Genomic DNA, 17,997 nt, shown 5'->3' on the forward strand with positions numbered 1-17,997 from the left:
CTTCAGTTTCATTGCAACTAGGTTGGCAATAATGGATTTTGCTAGACATCTCAAAGGTGAAGGTAAAAATTTCTGTTACTGCTGACTCATGGCTTCATTTCACTTCATTCTTTCTAGATTCTCAGAAAACTATCTTTGCGAGTTAGCTAGCACCAAGGTTCACACAATCTCTCTTATAAATCTCTGTATAAGCATTTTCCATAAAGTACATGATGACGTGCTAGTTTCAGGATAAATAAAATGTATGTAGTTTCCTTTCCTCGCCAAGATTTGTAGCAAAATATGTGTACATTTTGGTTTATAGTTTTTGAGAGACATACACACAATTAAATGTTGCATACTTGACTAAGGGTCTAATATAGCCTTTACATTTTCTTCCAAGTATATAACACAGAACTGAATATGACATCAGGAAGAAATGTTCCTTCTAAGTCCATATGCTAAATTATTATAACTTTTAATAAATGTAAACAAAAATGCTGTCTTGATTTAGAAAAGCGAGTCAATAACTCAATGTTCCCCACCAGGTCTATAAGCAATAGTGGCAGGTAGTTTCTGTACTCATTTTCTTTCCTTTTTCACAATTGCATACCTGCCAACTTTAAAAAACGAAAAATTAGGATATTTTGATTTTAAAATCAGGAAAAAATCAGGAGAAATGAGGAGACACAATTGGTCAAAAGAGCTTATTCTGCATATCTTACGCAATACACGAGTACTATGGTACATATTTTTAACACTTATTATCTCAAAACTTGACCGTTCTTATACAAGGCTACAGGGCTAAAACTTACACATCTCTATTCCCTTACATGAAGTATGCGAGTGAGATGATCGGTCTCCAATAAGCCTTCCAAAAATAGTATGAACTTGTGCTCCACATGTATGGATCAGTCATGCACTTAAGATGCCATTACTTAGCAAATGCATAGATTAATATATTGCATCATGCGCCCGTGTGATTATGTGAAGCGCAATGCTATTTTCATCAAGTAATAAATTAAAATTTGCCAGAATTGCCTCCAAGTGGCTCGAAAAATCTCTAGAAAAGTCACTAGACGCTATTTTTGAAATTCTGTCACTAAATTACTAAAAAAAGACTCGAAATCTAGCAACTAGTTTCTAGAATCAACTAGACTGATGTGAACAAACACAACACGCAAGAACAAGATATTGCCAATCAATATAAATGTCATAATATGCAGGTTTCAATAAACATCGCACATTCGTGCACATTTCTCGTATTAATAAATGTCAATGTTTCATTTGAAAGTGGCAAATGAGCAAAGGACTTCCGGCCACTGGCATACAAAGCTGAAATGTGTGGATTTGAAAACAAATGTTTGAAGTTCACCAAAAAATAAGCTAAATCGGGAGAAATAATAGGATAATCGGGAGGCAGGAAAAACCGTTGAAAATCAGGAGTTTCTTGCCTAAAACGGGAAAGTTGGCAAGTTGCAATTGGCTTTATGTCATACCGACACATACAGGACTTATGACGACAATGGGATAGGAAAAGCCTAAGGGTGGAAGGCTGTGGCCTTAATTAAGGAACAGCCCCAACATTTGCCTGGTGTGAAAATGGGAAACCATGGAAAACCATCTTCAGGGTTGCCGACAGTGGGGTTCGAACCCACTGTCTCCTGGATGCAAGCTCACAGCTGCGTGCCCCTAACCGCACAGCCAACTTGTCCGGTCATTTATTTTTTAAACGATGCAATGTTGAGAAATTTCATCCCAGAATTCATGACACAAAGGTTTTACAGAATAGTACAGCAAAAGTTTCCTAAGAATTAATTTGTACTCACATCCAATTTTCTGGCAGTCAAATCCATTATAATATTGCTCTGCTGTAGCTCTTTCAACAATTTCACCTAGAAAGGGTCTTCTTACTATGGTTGGTAGCCTAAATCCAGGTCTACATCTACACTGATAGCCTCCACGACGTAGACCCCAACCGTGAATAGGTTCACACTACAATCAAAAGAAAAATGTACAGCGTACACAATATGTTAAGGATGAAGCCATACTTTACTTACGGTACTTGCTTACTTACTTGACTATGGTGGATGTTTATTAGCTTTAAAATACTGCTGAAATGCTGTTTTGTTTCTAAATGTAATTTAAAATATCCAAGGGATGTTCTGGTATCAAATGTGGGGGATCTCAACAATAAATCATACTTGAGTAGGAAAAGGGAGAACTATGTATTATCTGCTCTCTGTAAGTTCCAAAAAATAAAGACAAGGGTCAGTTTTTCAGAACAGCAAAGCAGGTCAGAAGAACTGCAGATTTACTGCAGACAGAACTTTGTAGACAAACATTTCCAATTTATTCACATTTACATATTTACCTTCAAGGAACTAGAGTGGTTACATTGCAAATTTTCTTCAATATTTTCTTAAACTATGAGATTTGCCGAGGAATGGCACGTTTTCTTCAAATCATCGAAGTACTAAGCACCCTATTCCCCAGCAGCTCATCACTTGTGAGCAAGGAATGATGACCCCACTGCAAGACAACCATGGTTTATACCTGTAACTGGTAGCATCAGGTAATTCCTGTACTTTTTAAAATGTTTATTATGATTGGTAGAAATGATGAAATACCCCAGTATTTGTGGGGCAAAATATCTGTGAAATATCTACCAACAAAAATATCTTGCATACATCCTATGTCAAGCCACACCCAACACGGATTTGATCCTGCTATAACTTCTTTGATCGATTAAACCACTTGCATTGCAGCTATAGTACGCTTCTGACATCTGGTGATGACTCTTTGGACTTGTAAACAGCTATATTCTCTTTGAAAAGACTTGCCGGACTGTTATCGTAACGACATGTAAGTTTAAAGACAGTGATTGTCTAACACGATAAAAGACATTGGAAGTTCATTTAAAAAAAAATTACTGAGATTTTAAAATGAAAGTGATGATCTTAGCAATAGTGGAAGTTACTTGAAGATATTTTTGAATGAAATTTTGTTAGCTAATTCAGTGATGAAGAACCATAACAATGACACTATTTGTATTGACAGTACTGATACATGACTATGAACACTATGACCGATTTGGTCTTCTACCCCATTTACAGGTCAGTTTGGTCATGAGCCGCTACAAGGGAACACAATTTTTTCAATTATTTAGGGTTGGCAGAATAAGGATCTAGAATGCAGTGGAATGTTTGAATTGTAAATTCAGGGAGTTCTATGTACAGTGGGTATTTTTTTTTTACAGGTATATTATGTGTGTTATAATAACTGTTTTTGACAGACTGAAAGCCTTAAAGTTATAATAGGCTGTGTACTGGTATATCCAGTATGGGCCTAACCTAACCCTCTGAGAATGATTAAACAGGTGGGAACTGCACCTAGATTCTGCAATAACTTCATGTTAAATATAAACTGCAGTATATATATTTTGACAAACATAATCCATGCAGGAGCACTGTATCAATATGAGTTTAACAAAAGACAATCACACTTATGGATTCTGACAAAAAAGTCTGGAAGTTCTCCCTACATAAAAAAAACTGGATCCATAATTAAAGTAGTTGAGAAATACAATGAAAGATGAGCTAACATTTGTAACAAGAACAACAGCAAGCAAATTTAAGGAGAATACCCTTCACTTATTTTATGCGTATGGGAAAACACAAATTCCAGAATTTAACCATCATATGGTATCCAGATTTGTATCATTTTGCTGAAAACTGTACCTTATCATTTTCACTGATCATTTTGTTTAAATAGATTTTCACTTTCAAAAACACACACTACTTATCTATGCTTAACAAACAGGCCATAGATTGTCAAGCACATAAATCTTAGAACAAGTAATACACATCATCCATAGGTAACATACTGTCTACCTATGTGCACACACTGTAGAAAGTTCTGCAGTAACATACATAATCTCAGAAAGCAAGATATGTGATGAAATATAGTCCAGATAGCATAAGGCGACTGCATATCAATACCAAGAGAGCAATGACAATATTCACTGACAACCATCTCCAGACAGATAGGAATCTGGATAGACCAGACAAATGATACTGGAAACTTGACACCGGATGATAGATACTTCACAATGGACCTCATACTGCACCCCCTTATCCACAGTGTTCCCAAACATGTGGGAAGTAATCCAGGGGTGGATACACCCCGGAACAACACAAAATGTCTGTATGAACATCTGCCCTATTGTTGATCGTTTACGAGTTGCGGACTTTTCAATTTTGTATGGGTAGTACTGTTAATGTAAGAAATATCATTTTTCCGTATTGAACCAAGAATTACAATAAATAACCCTTATACCCACCTATTCAATACAATTTTAATGCTGTTATATAATTACAACATATTAAATATTACAGGACTAGTTTCAACGCATATTAGCGTCATCTTCAGCTGTTCTCGGAAAATAGGCAACCTTATATATAAAATTCATGAGATACCTTAAAATGTTTGGTGTGAAACACAACAAAATCTACAATAAAACCTTGACACATTAAAAACTATTATCACAAGTAAAAAACTTGCGAATCAAACATGTAGTAAAAAGTTCATTAGTTAAATGATATCCTTATGGACAAGCAGTTATAGAGTCCTTAAATTTGATGTGCGATTTGCTTTATGAAATATTATGATCCATTCAACTACAGTGTGTTTACTGCAGTACCATCTTGAAAATAGTAAAGGTTTTCCAGATAGAATTTTCGGGGTTAAAATCTTCTATGTCCTAGGCCTATGAGGTGAAAACATTTAAGTGGCTTCTTAAGATGTTTGTAAAACCTATGTTTCTCAGTTCAATGTTGAACCTGTGAAAATATATGAAAACGTCATTAACGATAAAATGCTGGGAGTGTTGTGGCTCTAATCGACATAATGATATAAAGGTATGTAGGACTCACCTAAAATTGCCGTGGGACGATACTATTGCAAACAACGTACTATGAACAATGAGACAGCTCTGACCAGGTATGCATAATCAGATGGTGCTAGGGAGGGGAAATAGGGGTGGGCCGAGGCAGTGCGTGTGGGCCGGGCGTGTGGAAGGAGCCTGGTGGGCATGGACTACGAAACTAATGTTGGGTATTATACGTAAAATTAAATTCTTGTTTGGAATTTGAACGTTTTTGAAAAATGTTATCAGGAAAGAGAAGAGAACCTTCGGAGTCTCAGAATATCATTAAAGTTGAGATTTGCATCAAAATACTGGTCTAAATGAATGTAACATAATTCAGCAGCATCCAGCAATGGTCCTTTGCATAAAGTCACTAATATTTGAATATCTTGTTCCAAGTTTGTAAAATTATGTCTTAGTTCATGGACATGTTGCCCCACAGCGAAGAATCTGTTGTATTTTACTACATTAACGTGCTCAGCGTATCTTATCTTAAAGTTGCGCCCAGTTTGCCCCAGATAGGCGCTGCCACAGTCATTGCACTGGAATATGTACACACCAGATCTAAGATAAGGGTTGGATTTATTTACAGTAGCTGTATTATGTAAAACTTTGGTACTCTTGTTATCAGTACGATACCTTTACATTATTCTTTTTGAATATACTGGTGACTCTATGAATATTGTCATGTTCGTGGGTTACTGTAGTCACGTCCTAATTCGTGAACCATGGGCAACGGCTGAGTGGCCTGGTAAGTGGTCCTGAGAGTCGGGATACCAGTTGCTATGGAATGGGAGTGGGCATTTCGGACATATTCTGAGTCACGGCCCTCCTTGTGCTCAGGTGGCTAGGACTATACAATTCACCAGTGGTCCATAACCCGTTAGAGGAGAGATCCTCACTTGGACTATGGGCAAGTAGGGTAGCATCCTGCTTCATGAATTTACCGAGCTCAGAACATTTTAAGCAAGACTCGGACCTAAGGGACAGGCGAGAGACTCCTTGGAAACAACTTGGCAAACGAAATGGAATTTGATGGGGAGCTATCAATATTAATGGGGCTTATGGAAGAAAGAAAGAGGATGCATTTGGATGTGCTAGGAGTAAGTGATGTTCGGGTAAGGGGAAATAACAAGGAAGAGATAGGAGATTATAAAGTGTACTTGATGGGTGTTAGAAAGGGAAGGGCAGATCCTGGGGTAGGGCTCTTTATCCGGAATACCATTGCATGCAACATAGTTTCTGTTAGGCACGTAAATGAGCGAATGATGTGTGTAGATTTGTAGCTGGAGGAATTAGGACTAGAATTGTGTCCGTGTATTCACCATGTGAGGGTGCAGATGAGGATGAAGTTAACAAGTTTTATGAAGTATTGAGCGACATCGTGGTCAGGGTCAACAGCAAGGATAGAATAGTGTTAATGGGAATAGAACTGATGGATATGAAAGGGTGACTGGTAAATGTGGGGAAAATATGGAAGCTGATGAGAATGAGAAGCGTTTGCTGGACTTCTGTGCTAGTATGGATTTAGCTGTTACGAATACATTCTTCAAGCATAAGGCTATTCACCGCTACACATGGGAGGCTAAGGGTACCAGATCCATAATAGACTATATCTTAACAGAATTCAGGAAATCTGTTAGGAATGTACGAGTTTTCTGCAGATTTTTCGATGATACAGACCACTATCTGATCTGCAGTGAACCAAGTATCTCTAGGCCTAGGGTAGAGAAAGTGAAATCTGTCTGCAAACGAATAAGGGTAGGAAATCTCCAGGACGAGGAAATTAGACACAAGTACATGGATATGATTAGTGAGAAGTTTCAAACAGTAGACAGTAAGCAGGTTCAGGATACAGAAAGTGAATGGGTGGCATACAGGGATGCTGTAGTAAAAACAGCAAGGGAATGCCTAGGAACAACTGTGTAAAGATGAGAAAAGGCGAACATCTTGGTGAAATGATGAAGTGAGAGCAGCTTGTAAACGTAAAAAGAAGGCTTATCAGAAATGGCTCCAAACAAGGGCCGAGGCAGACAGGGATTTGTACGTAGATGAAAGAAACAGAGCGAAACAAATAGTTGTTGAATCCAAAAAGAAGTCATGGGAAGATTTTGGTAACAATCTGGAAAGGCTAGGTCAAGCAGCAGGGAAACCTTTCTGGACAGTAATAATCTCAGGAACGGAGGGGAAAAAGGAAATGAACAGTGTTTTGAGTGATTCAGGTGAACTCATAATAGATCCCAGGGAATCACTGGAGAGGTGGAGGGAATTTTTTTTTTTTTTGCTTTACGTCGCACCGACTCAGATAGGTCTTATGGCGACGATGGGACAGGAAATGGCTAGGAGTGGGAAGGAATCGGCCGTGGCCTTAATTAAGGTACAGCCCCAGCATTTGCCTGGTGTTAAAATGGGAAAACACGGAAAACCATTTTCAGGGCTGCCGATAGTGGGGTTCGAACCTACTATCTGCCGAATACTGGACACTGGCCGCAATTAAGCGACTGCAGCTATCGAGCTCGGTAAGGGAATATTTTGAACATCTTCTCAATGTAAAAGGAAATCACCCTGGTAGTAGTGCGAACAGCCAAGCTCATGGGGAGGAGGAAAATGATGTTGGTGAAATTATGCTTGAGGAAGTGGAAAGGATGGTAAATAAACTCCATTGTCATAAAGAAGCAGGAATAGATGAAATTAGACCTGAAATTGTGAAGTATGAGTGGGAAGACAGGGATGATATGGCTTCATCGAGTAGTAAGATTAGCATGGAGTGTTGGTAAGGTACCTTCAGATTGGACAAAAGCAGTAATTGCACCTATCTATAAGCAAGGGGACAGGAAGGATTGCAACAACTATCGAGGTATCTCATTGATTAGTATACCAGACAAAGTATTCACTGGCATCTTGGAAGCGATGGTGCAAACAGTCGTTGAGAGGAAGTTGGATGAAAACCAGTGTGGTTTCAGACCACAGAGAGGCTGTCAGGATCAGATTAGGGGAAGGCCTAGAATTTAATTCTCAAATATTTATATTATTAGTGTTCCTATCGATAAACTCCTCTGTGAACCATGTGACCTTGCCGCGGTGGGGAGGCTTGCATGTCCCAATGATACAGATAGCCGAGCCGCAGGTGCAACCATATCGGATGGGTATCTGTTGAGAGACCAGACTAACGAATGGTTCATCGGAAGTGGGGTAGCAGCCTTTCGGTAGTTGCAAGGGCGGCAGTCTAGATGACTGACTGATACGGCCTTGTAATAATACTCAACATGGCTTAGCTGTGTTGATACTGCTACACAGCTGAAAGCAACGGGAAACTACAGCCGTAACTACCTCCCGAGGACATGCAGCTCTCTGTATGAATGATGTACTGATGATGGCTTCCTCCCGGGTAAAATATTCCGGAGGTAAAATAGTCCCCCATTCGGATCTCCGGGTGGGGACTACACGAGAAGGGGCGATCATCAGGAAGATGGATACTGACATTCCGCGAGTCGGAGCGTGGAATGTTAGAAGTTTGAATCGTTGTGGTAGGTTAGAGAATCTGAAAAGGGAGATGGATAGGCTAAAGTTAGATGTAGTTGGTATAAGTGAAGTACGTTGGCAGTAAGAACAAGATTTTTGGTCAGGTGACTACCGAATTATCAACACGAAATCAAACAGGGGAAATGCAGGAGTTGGTTTAATAATGAATAAGAAAATACGGCAGCGGGTAAGCTACTATGACCAGCATAGTGAAGGAATTATTGTCGTCAAGATAGACACCAAACCAATGCCCACCACAATAGTGCAGGTCTATATACCTACTAGTTCAGTGGATGATGAAGAAATCGAAAGAATATATGAGGAGATAGAAGATTTAATACAATATGTAAAAGGTGACGAATCTAATTGTGATGGGAGACTGGAATGCAGTGGTAGGCCAAGGAAGAGAAGGTAGTACAGTAGGAGAATTTGGATTGGGACAAAGGAACGAAAGAGGAAGTCGGCTTGTTCAATTCTGCACTGATCATAATTCAGTCCTTGCCAATACTTGGTTCAAACACCACAAACGTGGTGGACGAGACCTGGAGACACTGGAAGGTATCAAATAGACTTCATTATGATTAGGCAGAGATCAGAAACCAGGTGTTAGATTGCAAAACATTCCCAGGAGCAGACGTGGACTCTGACCACAACTTGTTGGTCACGAAATGCCATCTGAAGTTGAAGAAATTGAAGAAAGGAAAGAATGCAAAAAGATGGGATCTAGACAAGTTGAAAGAAAATAGTGTGAGGGATTGTTTCAAGGAACATGTTGCAAAAGGACTAAATGAAAAGGCTGAAGCAAACACTATATAGGAAGAGTGGAGAGTCATGAAAAATGAAGTCAGTAGGGCTGCTGAAGAAATATTAGGAAGGAAGAAAAGATCAACTAAGAATCAGTGGATAACTCAGGAGATACTAGACCTGATTGATGAACGATGAAAATACAAGAATGCTAGAAATGAAGAGGGCAGAAAAGAATACAGGCGATTAAAGAATCAAGTGGATAGAAAGTGCAAGGTAGCTAAGGAAGAATGGCTGAAGGAGAAATGCAAGGATGTCGAAGATTGTATGGTCCTAGGAAAGGTAGATGCTGCATACAGGAAAATCAAGGAAAACTTTGGAGAAAGGAAATCTAGGTGTATGAATATTAAGAGCTCAGATGGAAAGCCACTTCTAGGGAAAGAAGACAAAGCAGAAAGATGGCAGGAGCATATCCAACAGTTGTATCAAGGTAAAGATGTAGATAATTTGGTTCTGGAACATGAAGAGGCTGTTGATGCTGATGAAATGGGAGACCCAATTTTGAGGTCAGAGTTTGACAGAGCTGTGAGTGACCTAAATAGGAACAAGGCACCTGGAATTGATGACATTCCCTCTGAATTACTGACTGCCTTAGGAGAAACCAGCATGGCAAGGTTATTTCATTTAGTGTGCAAGATGTATGAGACAGGAGAAGTCCCATCTGATTTTTGGCAGAATGTTGTTATACCTATTCCCAAGAAAGCCGGTGCTGACAGGTGTGTAAACTACCGCACCATTAGTTTAGTATCTCATGCCTGCAAAATTGTAACAGCTGAAACAGAAAAAATCATAACATCAACACAACATGCCACACAGAGATTCTGGTGGTAGATTTAGAAACTACGTAGTTTCTACTACGAAGTGATGCCGACTGGAGCTGCCATCTACCAGACATTAGTAAACTATTACGACTTACATAGACAGCTGCAGCAAGGAGCTTTTCACTAGCCTACAGAGGAGCGCGATCGCGCTCCCCGGCACTCTGAGTTAATGAGGGGGACCCTAATTTTACTGCCAGTGCTGGGTGGCTTGCTCGGTGGAAAAAACAGTACAGCATTGTGCAGCTTAATATCTGTGGGCCGGGCTGAGTGGCTCAGACGGTTAAGGCGTGGGCCTTCTAACCCCAACTTGGCAGGTTCGATCCTGGCTCAGTCCGGTGGTATTTGAAGGTGCTCAAATACGACAGCCTCGTGTCGGTAGATTTACTGGCACGTAAAAGAACTCCTGCGGGACTAAATTCTGGCACCTCGGCGTCTCCGAAGACCTCAAAAAGTAGTTAGTGGGACGTAAAACAAATAACATCATGTATTATTTAATATCTGTGGAGAATGTCAGCTAAATCCGATGAAGTTGTGAAATTTAAAAGGGAATTTCAAGAAATAATTCTTGCTGAACGATTAACCGGTGACTAGATTTTTAATTGTGATGAGACTGGGCTGAATTTCAAGGTGCTGCCATCAAAACTCTCGCAGCCCAAGCAAGACGTCTGCAGCTGGCTACAAGCGTAGTAAGGAAAGAGTTACTGTTCTTGCCTGTAGTAATATTACCGGGAACTTAAAAGCAAAATTGCTTATGATCGGTAAAGCAAAGAAGCCTAGGACATTTATAAACATGTCTGTTAATGTTCCTGTTCATGTTCCTCCCTCCTAACGTGACGTCATTATGCTGCCAATGGACCAAGGTGTGCTGGAAACATTGAAAAGGAAATATTGGCGGAAACTCCTTTCATCGCCGATAGAGAAAATGGACAATGACAATGACATGATAGAAAAGTTAAAACGAAACAACATGAAAGATATGGCATACTGGATAGCGCAGTCTTGGGAAGAAGTTGAAACAACGACATTAGAAAGTCTTGGAACATATTGTTGACTGAGGTTGAACATCAAGAGGAGGTGGTACAAGAAGACATGGAAAACATTGTTCCCATACTGAACTGCGTTCCTGGCTGTGAGGATGATACGACTCAAGATGTAAGTGGTGTACACAAGATTAGCTGTTTGAACTGACCTTGATATTATTGGTTTTGTGAATGCTAACGAAAATGAGGATGATGAAGAAGTATGAGGCATTGCAGAACAAAAGGAGAAAACAATGACCTACAGTGAAGGATTATCGTCGATGGCGGGATCTCGCACCAAGAAAACCTGAATCAGCAGGCAAGCAGACATCGTTGACAAGTTTATTTCCATAAGATGTTTGGAATGTTTTTGTTCAATACTGCATCTACTGTGCAGTTGAATTGATAAGTCATTAAATAGAGTACCGTAAAACATAGTAATACAGTATAGCCTTCCTGTTTGTTTTAGTTTATTTTCAAAGTAATTCTGTATTATCCGACATTTTCGGTGACCCGACGTACTCGAGGTCCCGTTTAGGTCGGATAATCGAGACTCTACTGTATGTAATACTAACTGTTGTACCTGGCTTTGCTTCGTATAACTGTTACAAAGGCTCGAAATTTTTTGAAGACTCTCTCGCCTTATAGCAGATTAACGCTGTCTGTGAGTTTTAAATTTTTAGGCACTATTCACAATCATTATGTGGATTCAGTAGCTTTATTTCAGCAGATTAATACTAGTTAGAAATTGACCTTGTAAATAGCAAAAGCACTTCGGTACTATTCACATTAATTATGCTGATAAGAATATGGAAATGTGATTCCAGAAACAATAAGTATCCCAGTGGATTTTTGTTAACTATGAGTTCAAGCAGAATCTCTCCTTGGCATTCCCTACATTCACATCTGTGCTTACTTAGAACACCAGGTGTGTATGGTACTGTAGAATCCTTGAGCTGACATTGCCATGGTTACGGCCAGTCATTTCCTCATCTGATTCGTACAATTGGGAGGAGGGGTAGTGTATTGCCAATATCTTGAAAATGGTTGGTTTTAGGCCCTTGAAACGTACCCCTACGTATGCGCGAAATGGCTGGCTTATTCATTAGTGAACGGAACCACGCCATAAACACAAGAAAGCTGAATTTTCTCGAAAAACATTAAAGAGTACTGAGTTTTGTTCGTCACTTCGTGAGGCTTAAAATTAGCTTTGTCTCGCAATATTTTGCCCATATTAGCCTATGCTAATGTGCCAAAGGGCTTAAATCTAGGGAATGGAGAGGGCTGTTTAATTTCTTGTAGACAGGGTTACACGCAGGGCCCTAAAAGATAAGTATACAAAATTTGGTTCAGATTGGTGGAACGGTATAGATTTGTATAAGGCAGACGTCATCACATAGTTGCTTTAGGGTGCGGGTGTTACTTGCTCTGCTGTGGACGGCTGTCTGTCACGTGACGAGAGAGCAGCAGTCGGGCGGATTGCATGCCGTGGCCGTACTGTACTTCCGGCTCGGAAATGTTACCATGTGAACAACTGCTGCTGCTGTTATTATTATTATTATTATTATTATTAGCTTATTCTCCCAATAATGGAAGACGTTAAGCAAACAACTCAATCAAGCTTTCTTTGGGTTCTTCTTGTTCTTCCAATAGGCTTTCATTCTCTCTGAGAAGGCTTTTTTACGTTCCTCCGACCATTTCGGTCTGCACTGTTTTCGCTTTGGTTGCTCTGATGTAACTTCCCACTTGTTGACTTTGTGTCTGAAGGTGTCTCTCTCTAAAATGTCTGTTGCACATTTGTTTGCGTTTTTGAGGTCCTTTTGAAGTTCGTCCAGCCAAGGTGTTGAATCCAAAACATTTGGCAAACCGAAAAGTTACCGGATGACTGGAAGATTGCTCTAATCCATCCACTACATAAAAAAGGCAGCAAGTTAGACGTAAACAATTACAGAGGAATCTCACTTGTATCAGTCACATACAAAATACTATCAGCCTGTCTCTTGCATAGAACACAACAACAATTAGAACCCAAATTATCAGAATTTCAAGCAGGATTCAGATCAAACAGGTCATGCCCAGAACAAATTTTCAACCTCAAAACCATACTTAAACTACGAGCCCTCCGACAAAAGCCTACAGTATGCACATTTGTAGATTTCAAAAAGGCATATGATTCGATAGACAGACCCTCACTATTCCAAATTCTAGAAGAGAGAGGACTAGATCCCAAAACACTAGAACTCATAAAACAAACACTAACGGGCACAAAATCTAAAGTGAAATTTATGGGAGAAATTTCAGAACCCTTCGACCTTCAAACAGGTGTGAGACAAGGTGATGGACTCTCTCCTATTCTGTTCAACGTCGTCCTAGACAAGGTTATGGAAGAATGGGAGAAGGAACTCAAGAAACGTGAATCTTGGAAACCGATCCGATTGGGCTTTCCCAAAAACAACCTCTACGTACCATACCTCGCATTTGCGGACGATCTGGCGATTTTAACAGAGGATGAGGAGACTGCCATCAAGCAGCTTGAGATACTTAAGGAATCTGCAGAAAAAGTGGGACTACAGATTTCATTTGAGAAAACCAAATTCTTCTGTTCAAAGACAGATATCACGAGCCTGAGAACAAAATATGGTAAAATCGACCGGGTCTCGTACTTTAAATACCTCGGAGAATTCATCGAACTGACAGGCCTTGAGAAGATCTCACAGCAAAACCGTCTCCAAAAAGTCAAGAAGGCATTAGGGTTAGTTCAAGACATCTACAACAAAAAATGCATGTCAAGACAGACAAAAATTCGGCATTACAACACAGTCATAAAACCAACAGTCCTTTACGCAAGTGAAACATTGTCACTTAACAGTAAACAAGAATTAGAAGAAATAAAAAAGCAAGAGAGGAAGATCATCAGGAAAATCCTAGGAGCAAGATATACCCAAGATGGTTACAGGCTACAATCAATCAAAACAACAGAAAAAGTTTCAAACATTGAAACTGACATTAAGAAAAGACGAATGAAATTCTTTGGACACCTCACAAGATTACCAGAAAATCGACTGTCAAAAAGAATATTAAATTATGTTAGCTCACTTAAGAATTCAACACCTTGGCTGGACGAACTTCAAAAGGACCTCAAAAACGCAAACAAATGTGCAACAGACATTTTAGAGAGAGACACCTTCAGACACAAAGTCAACAAGTGGGAAGTTACATCAGAGCAACCAAAGCGAAAACAGTGCAGACCGAAATGGTCGGAGGAACGTAAAAAAGCCTTCTCAGAGAGAATGAAAGCCTATTGGAAGAACAAGAAGAACCCAAGGAAAGCTTGATTGAGTTGTTTGCTTAACGTCTTCCATTATTGGGAGAATAAGCTAATAATAATAATAATAATAATAATAATAATAATAATAATAATAATAATAATAATAATAATAATAATAATAATAACAGCAGCAGCAGTTGTTCACATGGTAACATTTCCGAGCCGGAAGTACAGTACGGCCACGGGCCACGGCATGCAATCCGCCCGACTGCTGCTCTCTCGTCACGTGACAGACAGCCGTCCACAGCAGAGCAAGTAACACCCGCACCCTAAAGCAACTACGTGATGACGTCTGCCTTATACAAATCTATACCGTTCCACCAATCTGAACCAAATTTTGTATACTTATCTTTTAGGGCCCTGCATGTAACCCTGTCTACAAGAAATTAAACAGCCCTCTCCATTCCCTAGATTTAAGCCCTTTGGCACATTAGCATAGGCTAATATGGGCAAAATATTGCGAGACAAAGCTAATTTTAAGCCTCACGAAGTGACGAACAAAACTCAGTACTCTTTAATGTTTTTCGAGAAAATTCAGCTTTCTTGTGTTTATGGCGTGGTTCCGTTCACTAATGAATAAGCCAGCCATTTCGCGCATACGTAGGGGTACGTTTCAAAGGCCTAAAACCAACCATTTTCAAGATATTGGCAATACACTACCCCTCCTCTCAATTGTACGAATCAGATGAGGAAATGACTGGCCGTAACCATGGCAACGTCAGCTCAAGGATTCTACAGTACCATACACACCTGGTGTTCTAAGTAGGCACAGATGTGAATGTAGGGAATGCCAAGGAGAGATTCTGCTTGAACTCATAGTTAACAAAAATCCACTGGGATACTTATTGTTTCTGGAATCACATTTCCATATTCTTATCAGCATAATTAATGTGAATAGTACCGAAGTACTTTTGCTATTTACAAGGTCAATTTCTAACTAGCATTAATCTGCTGAAATAAAGCTACTGAATCCACATAATGATTGTGAATAGCGCCAAAAAATTTAAAACTCACAGACAGCGTTAATCTGCTATAAGGCGAGAGAGTCTTCAAAAAATTTCGAGCCTTTGTAACAGTTATACGAAGCAAAGCCAGGTACAACAGTTAGTATTACATACAGTAGAGTCTCGATTATCCGACCTAAACGGGACCTCGAGTACGTCGGGTCACCGAAAATGTCGGATAATACAGAATTACTTTGAAAATAAACTAAAACAAACAGGAAGGCTATACTGTATTACTATGTTTTACGGTACTCTATTTAATGACTTATCAATTCAACTGCACAGTAGATGCAGTATTGAACAAAAACATTCCAAACATCTTATGGAAATAAACTTGTCAACGATGTCTGCTTGCCTGCTGATTCAGGTTTTCTTGGTGCGAGATCCCGCCATCGACGATAATCCTTCACTGTAGGTCATTGTTTTCTCCTTTTGTTCTGCAATGCCTCATACTTCTTCATCATCCTCATTTTCGTTAGCATTCACAAAACCAATAATATCAAGGTCAGTTCAAACAGCTAATCTTGTGTACACCACTTACATCTTGAGTCGTATCATCCTCACAGCCAGGAACGCAGTTCAGTATGGGAACAATGTTTTCCATGTCTTCTTGTACCACCTCCTCTTGATGTTCAACCTCAGTCAACAATATGTTCCAAGACTTTCTAATGTCGTTGTTTCAACTTCTTCCCAAGACTGCGCTATCCAGTATGCCATATCTTTCATGTTGTTTCGTTTTAACTTTTCTATCATGTCATTGTCATTGTCCATTTTCTCTATCGGCGATGAAAGGAGTTTCCGCCAATATTTCCTTTTCAATGTTTCCAGCACACCTTGGTCCATTGGCAGCATAATGACGTCACGTTAGGAGGGAGGAACATGAACAGGAACATTAACAGACATGTTTATAAATGTCCTAGGCTTCTTTGCTTTACCGATCATAAGCAATTTTGCTTTTAAGTTCCCGGTAATATTACTACAGGCAAGAACAGTAACTCTTTCCTTACTACGCTTGTAGCCAGCTGCAGACGTCTTGCTTGGGCTGCGAGAGTTTTGATGGCAGCACCTTGAAATTCAGCCCAGTCTCATCACAATTAAAAATCTAATCACCGGTTAATCGTTCAGCAAGAATTATTTCTTGAAATTCCCTTTTAAATTTCACAACTTCATCGGATTTAGCTGACATTCTCCACAGATATTAAATAATACATGATGTTATTTGTTTTACGTCCCACTAACTACTTTTTGAGGTCTTCGGAGACGCCGAGGTGCCAGAATTTAGTCCCGCAGGAGTTCTTTTACGTGCCAGTAAATCTACCGACACGAGGCTGTCGTATATGAGCACCTTCAAATACCACCGGACTGAGCCAGGATCGAACCTGCCAAGTTGGGGTTAGAAGGCCCACGCCTTAACCGTCTGAGCCACTCAGCCCGGCCCACAGATATTAAGCTGCACAATGCTGTACTGTTTTTTCCACCGAGCAAGCCACCCAGCACTGGCAGTAAAATTAGGGTCCCCTTCATTAACTCAGAGTGCCGGGGAGCGCGATCGCGCTCCTCTGTAGGCTAGTGAAAAGCTCCTTGCTGCAGCTGTCTATGTAAGTCGTAATAGTTTACTAATGTCTGGTAGATGGCAGCTCCAGTCGGCATCACTTCGTAGTAGAAACTACGTAGTTTCTAAATCTACCACCAGAATCTCTGTGTGGCATGTTGTGTTGATGTTATGATTTTTTCTGTTTCAGCTGTTTGGTGCATACCGGTAGACCGTGTGTTTGTAATAATGGCGACGAGCTCTCGTACTGTGTTTGAAAATGATGACGATTTGGTAGAGTATATTAATTCATTGAGTAATGATTCTGATTATGTTGAATCAGGCGATGTTTCGGATGATACTGAGAGTGATAATAATGCCAGTAATGTTTCAAACAATGACGATAGTGGTGATGTTATCCGACCTACTCGTGTGACAGTGATGCATGAAATTTCCGATTCAGATGGTGATGATAGTGATGGGAATAATGATGGAGTTGACGGAGACAGTAATCACAATGATCAGATTCCCGATTTCCGTGAATTTCAGTCCGATCATGATGTACAATTTCAACCCTCTCCTACATTCATTGAGACGCCTGACCCTAAACGTGCACCTCGTTCATATTCTAAACCAAGTCAGTATTTAAATCTATTTTTCACCCTCTCCCTGTGGGAACTGATGGTCAAGGAAACAAACCGGTATGCCTGCCAATTTCTGTCTCATGTGCAGCAGTTATTGCCTAATTCTAGAGCAGGGAATGGCAACCTGTCACTGTTGCAGAAATTAAGGCATTTGTAGCAGTTATACTTGAAATGGGAATAACTCGTAGGCCTACTATATTTTCATACTGGGCTAAAAATTCCAGGAACATTCCATGGTTTGGGGAAATGTTTTCCAGAAACAGGTCCCAGTTAATTTTAAAATTCTTCCATCTAGTTGACAATAATACATTGTTCCTCCCAGGCCATCAGAACTATGATCCATGTGCCAGATTTGATCCCATTGTAGAGGATGCAAACCATGTATTCCATCAACATTATAGCCCTCACCAACATCTCA

The 17,997-nt window shown here is 39.9% G+C and overlaps 1 protein-coding gene across 1 annotated transcript in view; it reads right to left on the reverse strand.

Moving 5' to 3' along the window:
* LOC136858297 (uncharacterized) overlaps positions 1-17,997 on the reverse strand; it is a 285,771-nt gene that overhangs the window by 171,005 nt on the left and 96,769 nt on the right. Inside the window, exon 6 of the mRNA XM_067137726.2 lies at positions 1,809-1,974. Within this exon, the coding sequence (XP_066993827.2) occupies positions 1,809-1,974 (166 nt within the window). The remainder of the gene's footprint in view (positions 1-1,808; positions 1,975-17,997) is intronic.

This window comes from Anabrus simplex, chromosome 1 (assembly GCF_040414725.1).
Source record: "Anabrus simplex isolate iqAnaSimp1 chromosome 1, ASM4041472v1, whole genome shotgun sequence".
In the NCBI taxonomy this organism is placed as follows: domain Eukaryota; kingdom Metazoa; phylum Arthropoda; class Insecta; order Orthoptera; family Tettigoniidae; genus Anabrus; species Anabrus simplex.